The sequence below is a fragment of the Musa acuminata genome, chromosome BXJ3-10 (genome assembly GCF_036884655.1).
Source record: "Musa acuminata AAA Group cultivar baxijiao chromosome BXJ3-10, Cavendish_Baxijiao_AAA, whole genome shotgun sequence".
Lineage (NCBI taxonomy): Eukaryota > Viridiplantae > Streptophyta > Magnoliopsida > Zingiberales > Musaceae > Musa > Musa acuminata.
In genome coordinates, this window is record NC_088358.1 from 29,199,502 (window position 1) to 29,211,158 (window position 11,657).

At 40.4% G+C, this 11,657-nt stretch overlaps 3 protein-coding genes across 3 annotated transcripts; all 3 read right to left on the bottom strand.

Moving 5' to 3' along the window:
• Positions 1-4,563: 4,563 nt before the first annotated feature.
• On the bottom strand, positions 4,564-7,541 carry LOC135650533 (transmembrane emp24 domain-containing protein p24delta4-like). Its single transcript, XM_065169971.1, has 4 exons — positions 6,713-7,541; positions 5,130-5,339; positions 4,973-5,049; positions 4,564-4,872 (listed from the first exon to the last, which is right to left on the bottom strand). The coding sequence occupies exons 1-4, from the start codon at positions 7,010-7,012 to the stop codon at positions 4,728-4,730; spliced, it is 732 nt and encodes a 243-aa protein (XP_065026043.1). The 5' UTR covers positions 7,013-7,541; the 3' UTR covers positions 4,564-4,727.
• Positions 7,542-8,070: 529 nt separating this feature from the next.
• Positions 8,071-9,977, bottom strand: LOC135650522 (WAT1-related protein At2g37460-like). The gene is made up of 5 exons (XM_065169936.1): positions 9,161-9,977; positions 8,995-9,057; positions 8,780-8,896; positions 8,492-8,608; positions 8,071-8,417 (listed from the first exon to the last, which is right to left on the bottom strand). Exons 1-5 carry the CDS (start codon positions 9,331-9,333, stop codon positions 8,339-8,341), a joined length of 549 nt encoding a protein of 182 aa, XP_065026008.1. The 5' UTR covers positions 9,334-9,977; the 3' UTR covers positions 8,071-8,338.
• A 55-nt stretch (positions 9,978-10,032) lies between these two features.
• On the bottom strand, positions 10,033-11,073 carry LOC135586256 (uncharacterized). The gene has a single exon (XM_065169935.1). It carries the CDS (start codon positions 10,952-10,954, stop codon positions 10,202-10,204), a length of 753 nt encoding a protein of 250 aa, XP_065026007.1. The 5' UTR covers positions 10,955-11,073; the 3' UTR covers positions 10,033-10,201.
• Between the last annotated feature and the right edge of the window lie 584 nt (positions 11,074-11,657).

Genomic DNA, 11,657 nt, shown 5'->3' on the forward strand with positions numbered 1-11,657 from the left:
ATGAACATCACTAATCAATATATATTGGAAGTTAGCTGCTGATTGCAGATATTGAAGAAGAAAAAGACTCACCAATTTGATATGCCATCTTTTGATTGGACAGATCATCCACTGAGCATCCTAACACCAATGTAAATTATGTAATGTTCAGGTGCAACTCTTCTGCAACCATAGCCGTATAAAATGTGCATACTTGCAAAGATAGTACCCTAATTACTTGTGACTGAGTATTGATAAACAATCAACAAACTATAGATTGTGCTCAGACTGTAAATCACCTCCCCAAACAAACATCTGAAGAATCTCAAGATAAAGTGACTATAATATACTGTAATTCAATTCCAAACATCGGGGTTAAGCGCTGCCATAAAACACCCAAAGTGCAGCTCCATGCTAGGAGGCCATATTCATCATTCATGGAAAGATGTGTGGGGCAATGTAATTCAGTAGGCTAAGAAGTAAGAAGTTCACAAGGCCATACTGTTTTTTATCTAAATAAACTACTACTTTTGATCCTGATCATAACCAAGCTAATCTACTGGACAAATGATTCCTGCAGCAGCTGCAGGACTTTTTTCCATAGTTTGAAGCATGACACAAAATAGTTGTGCTATAATATGTCTGTTAGGTAAGTGCTATTTAAAGAGTGTCCCAGACAATTATATAGAATAATGAAAATCTTGAGAAAGATAGCAAGCAAAGCAAAAGCTAGCGAGTTAGTAGCACCAGAAATACAAATAAACTTCATTAAAATGTATAATCAAACTTGTAGACCTTATTATTTGCTAAAAGTACTAATAGTTTTCAGACCTTTAATAACAAATCCGAAAATGAGCTAATATTTGATTTTTTTATTATTTTCAGTCAAAATATACATCTTTTGACTACATGCTATCATCATATTATCATTTAGTTACAACTGCTAATGTCCACAAGGGTTCTATGCAACCAATTTACTGAGAGCCACCAACAGAATCCAACTAAAAGTACAGGATTAGTCATCATAGAGTTGTGAGACATAGTCCATCAGGAGATGGAGAGAGCCTTTGGTATTAACTGTAGTACCTTAAAAAGTGTTTCTTAATCTTTGAACAATGCCGGGCACAATTCTTCATGTTCATGCTAATCACATGACAGCTTCACAGAAGATGGACAATATTTAGTTCACATGACCATGTTGGCTTCATCGAGAGAAGGTGCAAGCCAATCTTATGCCCCCATGTGAACCACAGCAAAAGAAACTATGATGCACCATGGTATTACAGTTGTCATGCAATGCAATAAGATTTAGTCTTCCACAACATGGATAAAAATGAGAATTGAGATATCCAAAGAAGGTGAAAGTCCATGGAATTTAAGTAGAATAATGATTAAGTACAGGAGTTAAGCAAGCTATTTTAAAAATATTGCTTGCTGTCACCCAATGTCATAACGGATGCCCATCAAGAAAGCTTTAAGAAAACTATATTAGCGTTTGCTGTGATAAAAATACCAAAACATACGGCATTTTCGGTCATTCTTCAATTACATCATATTTTTTATCACCATCAGATTCACAAACAGTTGATCATGCTCACACCTAGAAGAAACCCTTTTGCCAGACATGGCAGTAGGAAGATAACTAAATATTGTCACTAACTTGCAAGTAAACTAATCAATTATCAAGTGGCCAATGTTTGCGATCACAGAAATTATTCCAGAGTTTTTGGTACAATAAAAAATATTATGGTTTACAAATCTAACTTATCAAAACAACTGAAAATAAATTCATAAGACTACATTACTAATGCAACTAGAAAGAACCCACAGATTTTTTCCTAACAACATGCCATCATAACCATAAAGTGATCCACCATCTCTTTTGCCTGTTTTCTTTAAATGACAAATATTTCAATCAGAGCAATAACAAGTCACACAGGGTCAATCAAGTAAGCAAAGGCAGAGCAATCAGGTTGCATATTTTGGAATATAATGTGACAACATGATGTATCATTACACACGATGTTATGTCCAGTATATAGAATAAGCCCAACAGAGGACAAAGATAAATCTCACTTGTTCATGGTTCCAAACCCATTTCAAGCATATGGAATCCACCTTACAAGCTTCATTGATTTGGAGGTCACCACTCACAATGGAATTGCATATAAATTTTATTATATGCACAACACATGTGAAGAACTGATCCATGCTCAGGTTTTGCAGTCAAGATCATGAAGCTGTTTAAAAGAAGTTATTCTCCATGAATTGCTGAGTGTGGGCTCTGACCAAGCATGTTATTGATAGATTGACAGGTTGTGAAGCAAGGGAAGCCAGAACAGCAACTTCAGCTAAATCTATCATTGAAAACACTACATAACTAAATAAGTGCTCTCTGTTCTCTAACTCACTTCTCAGACAGTGCACTATTATGAGAAGTTAAAAAAGAAAACCGCATACCTTCACTTCAAAGAAGCTGATCTCCCAACTGAATCATACATGCCAAATATTCACATGCTTCATCACTTAAAAAATAAGATAAGATAAAATTCAAAACTAAGGGTGAATCCTCAATTACTAAATGCTAAAGTTCACCTGTGGACACATTCGCCTAGAGGAAAGAAAAAGGGGTGTGAAAGTCATATTGATTCATTTATTTTGTCTTTTCAGATGCTGAAAATGGATTACAAGTACAATAATCTAAGGTTTACAGCACCACCACAATTTGCAAGATATATTCGCCATGTGTATCAACGCCCTCACCAACACCATTGTCACTGTCCAACCTCAGAATGTACTTGTCAATATGGATCAAACATGCACTGATATGTGACTACAAGAAACAATATGTGCTTCTTCTATGGTTTACTTCTCCTCAACTGGCTGCAGAGCATGTAGCTTAAGAAGTGACTTCCAAAGAAGCCAATTTCCTCTTAAAACTACTCTGTGCAAATAACCGATGAGATCTTAATACTAGCAAAGAAGTATGAGAATATAAAAACGATTCGAAACAGAGCTCCAATTCTGTTCATATAATTGCCAAAACTTTCAACCTTGACACATCAAAACCTGAACGACCAAATAAAACCACGTCCCTCAGCATAAATTTAGGAACGTGCAAACGCCATGATAAGAAACAAGAAGAATGTGCCACCTTTGAGATCTTAAACCATCAGAAGCAGCAGGAACAGTAGACGGGGCAAAGAGGCGTGCCGCCCGCGTCCGGGTTCCCCCAACCGAGCTCCGCGGCGGAGTAGACGGTGAGCCCGTCCGCGGTCCGCCGTCTCCGCCTAGGACTCGGGCCCCTCGTCCAAAGCCACTTCCTTCCTCTTCTTCCTCTTATCTTTCATATTCTTACCGCTACCACCCTCCCCTGTTCCCTGAGCCTGATTCTTTCCTGTCTTCTGTGGTTTTTCTTCTTCTCGGCCGGCGGCGATAGTCATGCTCTTCTTAGCCTTCTTTCCTTGGAAAATCTCATAAATCTGGTCGCCGGGCGTCTGCTTCCCCGTCGTGGCGATGGATTCTTCTTCGTGCGGCTGCGGCTGCGGCTGCGGCTTCCTCTTCTTCGTAGACGATGCGGTCGCAATTGCAACCGGAGGCGAGACTTCGATGCGACGAGGGATTTGGACCGCTGTGATTTGATTGATTTCCATTCGCATGGGAAGATGTCTCGTGTATACAACAAAGCGAAGATACTTCCGTGTACCCACCAACAAGTTTACCCGTACTGATTACCTGCCTTTTGATTGAAGGAGCTACCGCCACAGACGAAAATTAGCAATTGGTTGGGGTCGGGTTTGGAATGGGTTGAACTATCTTTCTTATTAACGGGTCGGATCTTTTTTTATACAACTTATTAGGTTTCAATTACTTTTAATTTATGATTAAAATAAAAATTCATGAAGAATCATAAAGTGCAACATAATAATGCAAGCATCAAAATGTTTACTTTCCTAATTAAAAAGGTGATGTTAATTGTGAAAAAGGATTATTGAGAAAAAGTATTGAGCATTGAGAACTAAAATTACTTGTATTTAATTACAATTCTAGTTTAATTTGCACTTCAGGTTGAATCATTGAGAAAGACTTAATGCGCAGGGGATTATCAGGGAAAATCTTTCTAATTCAAAATATTACTCATTGCTCATGAATTTAACTCAGTTTTTTCTCCTAGATAAATCAGGTTCTTACTCATACTAGATTAATTATAATCCTTTTCATGTCAGACCTCCTCTTTGGAAACTCTCCAGCACAGGGAAAACTTAGACCACCATGTCCACAACATGATGAACTCAAAGATAAAGACTGGTAATTATGCACATTGCTAACCTCAACAATGGTGATCTTAGCCAAATTCCATATCCCCATTGCAATTCTACACAACCAAAATCCTATTACAACCATTAGGTTTAAAGCACATTTAGTGTCAGGTATTCTTCTCTCTTTTTTTCTCTCCACTTGAACCCATGTAACTTTTCTCTCCATTGACTGCAGAATTTGCATTCAGCTTTGTTTGCTTAAATTCCGGAAAGCATTAAGGATATAAGCTACTAGAATTCTAGAACATTTAGCACACAAGTACCAGAGAGAAAACAAGATAACATTTGTTAGAAGCATAAAAGAAATTACAGTGAATGATAGATTGTTTTAACACCAGCTCCCAAAATGGGGTGTTACAACCCATGTTCAATAAAAAATGAATGGATTAATCGGCATGTTGAGATGTTATAGATCATATATCTATAAATCTAGATTAGCTTCTTCTTGTGAAAGTAACCTTTTAGGTGCCACAACTGCACGACAGAAGCCAAAATGCATACGGTAAGGGACATGAAACTGAACATTGCCACACGGGAATTCGTCTTCTCACTTACATCTCTCATGCCGGCTTCCCTGGTTTCAGAAAACAAAATGGATGATTCATGAGTTGTATTCAACCACACAGAATTTTCGCAACAACATAATTTATGTGCTCGAGAGCAACAAGACTTACCTGTTCCTGAGATACAACAAATTTTCATGGATCACCTCAACAGCCTCTTCTAGTTTCCTCAGCTCAAGCTCAACACCCTTTGCAGATTCAAAGAAGAAACTGTTAGAAAGAGGTATTTACATCGGAACATATGGGTTACTTATAACCAAGATGCCACCTCAATTTTTTCCTTTTTCGCAATGGATTCCCAGTCCTTTGCAGCAATCCCAATCTTCCAGCTGATGCCAACACTTGTTCCGGCACCTCTGTTAGCACCATCCAGCCAGAAACATGCCAGATAGGTCCCTGGTTCATTGGAAGTGAATGCAAACTGGCCAATCGTAATATTTCCTTTATGATGAAGTGTGTCACCGTTTGGTGCTGTCACCTGAAAATGAACAGATCAATCTTTGACACTATCTTCTACCGAACATCATCTCTATCACCTTTGATATTCCAGTGAAAAGTTCATTGCTACATCCATGTAAGTCCAATAAGTTTTCGGATCATACACAAAGGGGGTGGAAAAAAAAAAAAAACTTTAACGGAAGTATAACAACTATGTCATCCAATGCACACAGTGTACAGTGCCTCAGAGGTGCATAACCTACACTGTGCATAATGATTTCAAATATAATCATGCATTTTGTGCTATCTCATTCTAAGCCTTTGACCATTAGATTGAAGATGAGGTTAAACAATGCAAATATGTTTCTGACTCTCTTTAATAGTTACTCATGAAGCAACTTCTTTACAGTTGTTTACAGAGCAGGTTTGCAGAACAATTTGACTGGCTGTGAGCAAGTTTCACTAAGTGTTCTATGGTAACCCATTTTTCCTGAATCTCAAGATGTAAAATGTGTTTGTTGTTTGAGAAAATAGAGACTGAAGTGCTTATCAAATTAAAAAAACATATACAATGTTTAAAATTCTATATCAATCTTCAGACGGTAATGACTTCTTAAAATTCACATGGCCATTCACAATTGTTAGATATTTTATAATACCATCTTGCATTAGTTAATTGGTTGATTTGTTTATGGAAATTCAAACCACCTTTTTTATTACACCCACAGTTGTGAACCAATTTGTCGATCAACTCAACATAAACCACATGTTTCCTAAAAGGATAAGAATAACACAATTTATACTGTTGTTCAATCATAATCATGCAAATGACATGGTGAAACATATATCGTAAGAAAAGATAAACAAACATATGTGACACCACAAAATCAGATCGACAACCAATTCCAGAAATCTTTATTATTGCAATCCCTTCGACATATAATTGACTCTCATTAATTTATTTACCAAAACAATGGCGCTCAAAATCTTTATCAAAAGAGAACCACATGCATGATTCTGGTGATATGTGACTTTGGACATATCTCCTAACATCTCAAAAAATCTCCACCTAAATATTAACCTCTCATCCAATTGACATAGAATTAATTGTGGAGTACATGTCATGATTCTATCGACGTAAACCAGATCAACCATATTGTGAGATTTCGATGTTTCGTAAAGAAAACGAAAAGACCTAAACGAACGATTGATCCAAGATTTCAGCTTTTCCTTTCATATAGGTATACCCTATCAGAGGTGAAATCGCCGTCAAAGTTCTTGATCCAATGTATCCACCCGCCACTCCTGGAGGTTCATGGTTAACCAAACTAACAACCGAAGGATACCTCTTCTATGTGCAGATTTCGAACAAGAAGCCACAATTATGCATCAAAGTCATAGCTTTTCAGGCACCTTGACGGAGATCGTGGGCGTGTTGCGGGGATCGTCGTCGTGGATGACGGCGTAGTCGGCCATGGCGACGACACCGGCGTGAATCTCCTCCGACACGCACTTCGTTCCCGACGTCGGCAGGCTGAGCCACAGCGCCGCCGCGGTAGGCATCCATGCAGCGAGGAGCCCGACGGAGCATAGAAACACCGCCTCGGCCCGCAAGATCACCGTCTCGTCCCTCGTCCTCATTCCTTCTTCTCTCGTTCCTCTTTCTCCAGAAGTTTCAGTTGCCGAATGCTCCCTCTCCCTCTCCGTCTCCATACATACGCATCTAAATTGAATCGAACGCGAACGCAATTGGACGAATGAGTCAGCTCAGATCAAGTCACGAGCGAGCCAATTAAGATCAAAACAACGGATTGGGCTCGCACTCGAATTGCATTGGAAAGGAAATAATATGCAGAAACCCCCTTGTATTAGCTGTTTTTCCAAATAAGTCCCTACTGGGAATTGGATTTACGTGTAATTATCCCTTCTCCAATATGTTTCTTATTTTCTTTATCAATGTATTTTTTATATTTTTAATATTTCACTTCAAATATTTGGTGACAAATGTCTAAACCATAATAATACTTCAAATATTTTTTAATATTTCTAAGTTAATGATGAGGGTAATTGATGAGGGTAATAAATGGTGACAAGACCCGGCCTGACATCAGCTGTCTCAGACAACGCCTCACGCCTCAACCGACCCGGCGGAACCTGGTCAAACGAGGTAGAATGCAAACCGAGGCCCATTAATGATCTGCTCAAACTCGATCCTTCACGCCACGCTGACGCTAGTGTCAGACGCTACCGACTCCTTGCAAGCAGACATATCAGACACAGTAAATCACCCTATAAAAACCCCGCTCCTGAGAGGGGCAAAAACAGACAAGAACATATCACTTCGCATCACTAACTTGATCATCGGAGGGGTCGGGCCGAGCTTCCGACCCGACCTGTGTGTAGGTGAGAAGACGAGGTTAGCACCCCCGGAAGACAAAGCAAGGGAGGCCTTCCCTACGAAACACCCCGACAAACCCCGACGCGGCCTGATCCGCGCCGCCGGCCACTTCAGTAACGACGAGATCACCCGCCATTCGGACTCGACACAAGCCGCATCGACCCCGAGGCCACGACATAAAGTTGTTTACACTTAGTGTTCTTATTTTCAGAAATCTCTAATAATATTTTTTTTAATATAATACATATGATACTCTAATCATCCACCTTTTTTAGGGCAATCTAAAAATATAATGAACCGATTAGTATTTTTCATATTATATTATAATATTTTCAGCAATATCAATTTAAAAATATTAGAACATAGTGTTTTATACAAATATTATAAAAATTATTGTGCTTATCATGTTTTTATATTATGTTATAGTATTTTAAATAATATTTAAAAATTGTAATATAATATATTTGTGCTGCATTATAATATTTTCTTGATCGATTGATCATATGAAATATCATATAAAATAATAGTCTTTATATAAAATAATATATTATATTTTAGAAGAATTATTGATGACCAGTTCAAATATAGTACAAGGTAAAGCTGTTCATCGACTCCTCAAGGTTTCTTCATGGATGCAACGTCTATAGTGGTATCATTTCACTGCTCATCCCCCGTGCAAGAGCATACAGACCAATCACTATGATGACTGCACCAATCACCCTACAAATCTCCAAGAGAAATGGAATGAGCTCGAGATCTCTGCAACAGCTGAAATGATGAGAGAGAAATCTTACCTCCCCAAAGAGATCTCCTCCGCGAGAATGATAGACCCCATCACAGCCACAATGACCATGCAGAGTGGGTTGAAGGCCGTCACGAACACAGGGCCTCTCTCCTTCATCACCACCCCCCTGCAAGTAATACGCAACCACCGAGCACATCAGTCCCGAGTAGACCGCCGGTGAAGAGTCTGGCGTCGAATCCTATACCCTCTCCATTCTACTCATGGATGCATGCAGTTCATATAGCAGTGGAGATCAAACACATCAAAGCGTGAAAACTACGGCGATTCGAGCTTTTACCTTAACACGATGGCGCTTACGAAGGTGACCGCAGGCAGTTTGTTGTAAAGAGCAGAGGAGAAGCTTGCAGAGGTGTACTTGGTGCCCATGTAGTAGAAGTTTTGGTCAAGCACTGGCCTGGATGAGAAGATTCGGACAATTCCATTACAAATAACGACTGATTTGATGACCCAGGTATTGCAGAGATGGTAAATGGAAGATGAATGAATCAGTACTCCAGTAGTGCTAAAGCCATGATCTTGAGGAAGATGGGGAGTGTCATCTTGGGCCTCACTTTCCTGTTATGAGATAGAAAACAGAAATAAATGCCTTGTCTGTTTGTTTGTGCGTGTGTGTGTGTGTGTGTGTGTGAGAGAGAGAGAGAGAGAGAGAGAGGCGAACCCTTCAAACCACAGAGCAGCGACGGCGTTCCGGTACACAACGAGCACGTAGTGGCTCATGCCACGCTTGAGCGAGGCGACGGAGACGACGAACATGCCTGCATACCCGAGCTGCAAGAAGACCATGACCAAGTACGGCTTCACGCTCCTCCATGCCTCACCGATGATACCCATCCTCTTCTCACTCCCCCATACTCACAGAAACCTGACTGAAGCCTTGTATCGCCAAAAGAAACATCTCCTGTATGTACTCCGCTGACCACACAACTCCGACTCAGTGGTCTCAACGAAGGAAGAAGGGAGGCCATTAGATGTGCTCAAAGGAGACATGGCTCAATAAGAGAAGGTTGTTTAAGGAGCTGATGCTTTCTCCATTGAGATGAACACGCCAATGGAGGTAAAGAGTCAGTGAAGTCTGATGAGGCCTCGGTGGTGGGTGCGCTCACCGTAGGATTGCAAATGCTGGAGCTTATCCAAGACAGGGGGGGGGCTTTACCACCCCTGGTTTTGGATTTGTGGCTATTAATCCTTGGGTAAGGGATGTTGACGAAGGATGAAACCTTTGGAAAGCATTGGGAATGGAACGATTTGTGTCATCACCATTGATGACAGCAATGATGAATGCCTGTAGAGAATAGAGATCATCTTCTTTGATGTAAGCTACTTGGGGCACAATCCTCCTGAGTGCACCTGTTTGAAACAAGCCTTTTCCGAGTCATGGAAATCAACATGGGAAACAAAAGTCAGAGAAACCAAATCATCAGTTCCAACTCCAAGATCTTAGTCGTTGAACTATGTAATATGGTAACATTCTTAATTGAATTTAGAATGTTTAAACCCAAATTTTAGCCTTCCCTTCTATTGCAATCGAGCTTGAAAACCATAAGATCAAACTCATGAGCATAATAAAGAGCTCAATTCCTGAAGATCATACAGAGAAATAACAGGACGAGCAACCAAAGTATGGAAACCATTCCATATCCAAAACTTTGTTCATTCAAAGGGAAATAAAAGGATCCTCCATGGAAGCATCCAACCTGATCTACGAGTTCATACCCTGATGCGACTGATTCAGCAATGCGAAGATGTCCCTGCACGCCATGAACCAATCCGCCTGGAACTTCATCTCATCTTCCACCAGCTTCTTCCACCTATCCTCTAAAGCTTTCGCCTTTAATGGATTCAGCAGCTTGAGACCCGCCTCCAGTGATGAATTCGATAAGCTGTGAGCTTTCCAGTGCTCGGCTGCGGCGTGGACCAGATATGGGTAGGATTCAGGTCCACCGCGCTGTTCGTCCCCATTGCGGCCTTGCTTCTTGTCGAGGTCATCATCTCCTTCCGTCTCCGCATCCTTACTCTCCTCCTCCACCTCATTGTCCTTCTGTTTCTTATTATCTTCTTTCTCGTACTTCTCTTCCACGCCCGCGGACCAGAGCTCCGCGGCGAGCTCATGGAGGAGGTCATCGTGGGAACCGTGACCGCTGGCGACGGGATGGCTGAGCCTGTGACGGAGGTGGCGGAGCTTGTTGTAGGCCTGGTCCTGGGAGACGGGAGAGCGAAGCGAGCCTCTCACGGATTCGTACAAGGCGGGCATATTCGACGGCCTCGGCAGCAGGCCCGTCCGTCGCCGAAACTCGAGAGCTCCCCGGAGGAGCACCACGGCGTCGTCGACGGCCGCCCGGCGCTGGGAACTGGATGCTACGGCTCCGCCGCCGGGGGAATCCACGGCAGCCGGGCGCCCCGCCTTGCGCTTCCGGCGGCCGTTAGGACCGTCGGGGGAGGGATCGCCGGCCATCGGTTCGGAGGATTGGCTGGGCGTAGCGGGGGATGTGGGGGTCTGCCGAGTGCCAGGTTTAGGGTTTTGGTGACTGGGATTCCAATTACGAGTCCGGAAAGAAATAACTGCACCACCATCGAGAAGTCACTTGACCCGTTCAACCATGGCATTTAGTGTGGTAATTGGTGTCATAACCGTGGCATTTAGCTGTTTTGCAAATATAATTATTTTAGAACTTTTTTTTTCTAGCTTAATTTCACTAGTAATTTTTTTAGCAAAAGAAAAAGATTGTATTAAGACCTTAAATTTGAATTAATTATTTCACAATTTTATTATTTAATTTAAAATATTAACTAATTCTATTGAACTGTGTGTTTGACAGAAATCGTTATATGAATGTTTCTTTTATTTTAAAATATTTCCTAATATCTAATTGTTTTGCGTTATTTTTACATCAACATGTTAATCTTTAATAATTTAAAGATATAATAACTTAAATACTGTTATTTTTGTTACCTTACTTATATGACTCAAATATATCAGTTATCTTGTGATATTTTAATCAACATCGATCATTTACTATTTGACACGTTAACATAGTCAAATTGCTTTTGATAACCGTTTAAATTTCACGGATTAATCTCATAATTTTATTATTTTATTCGAGTGTTATTTTACATGTTATCATATTTTTATAATATGTTTATCTTTTAATTTTTAT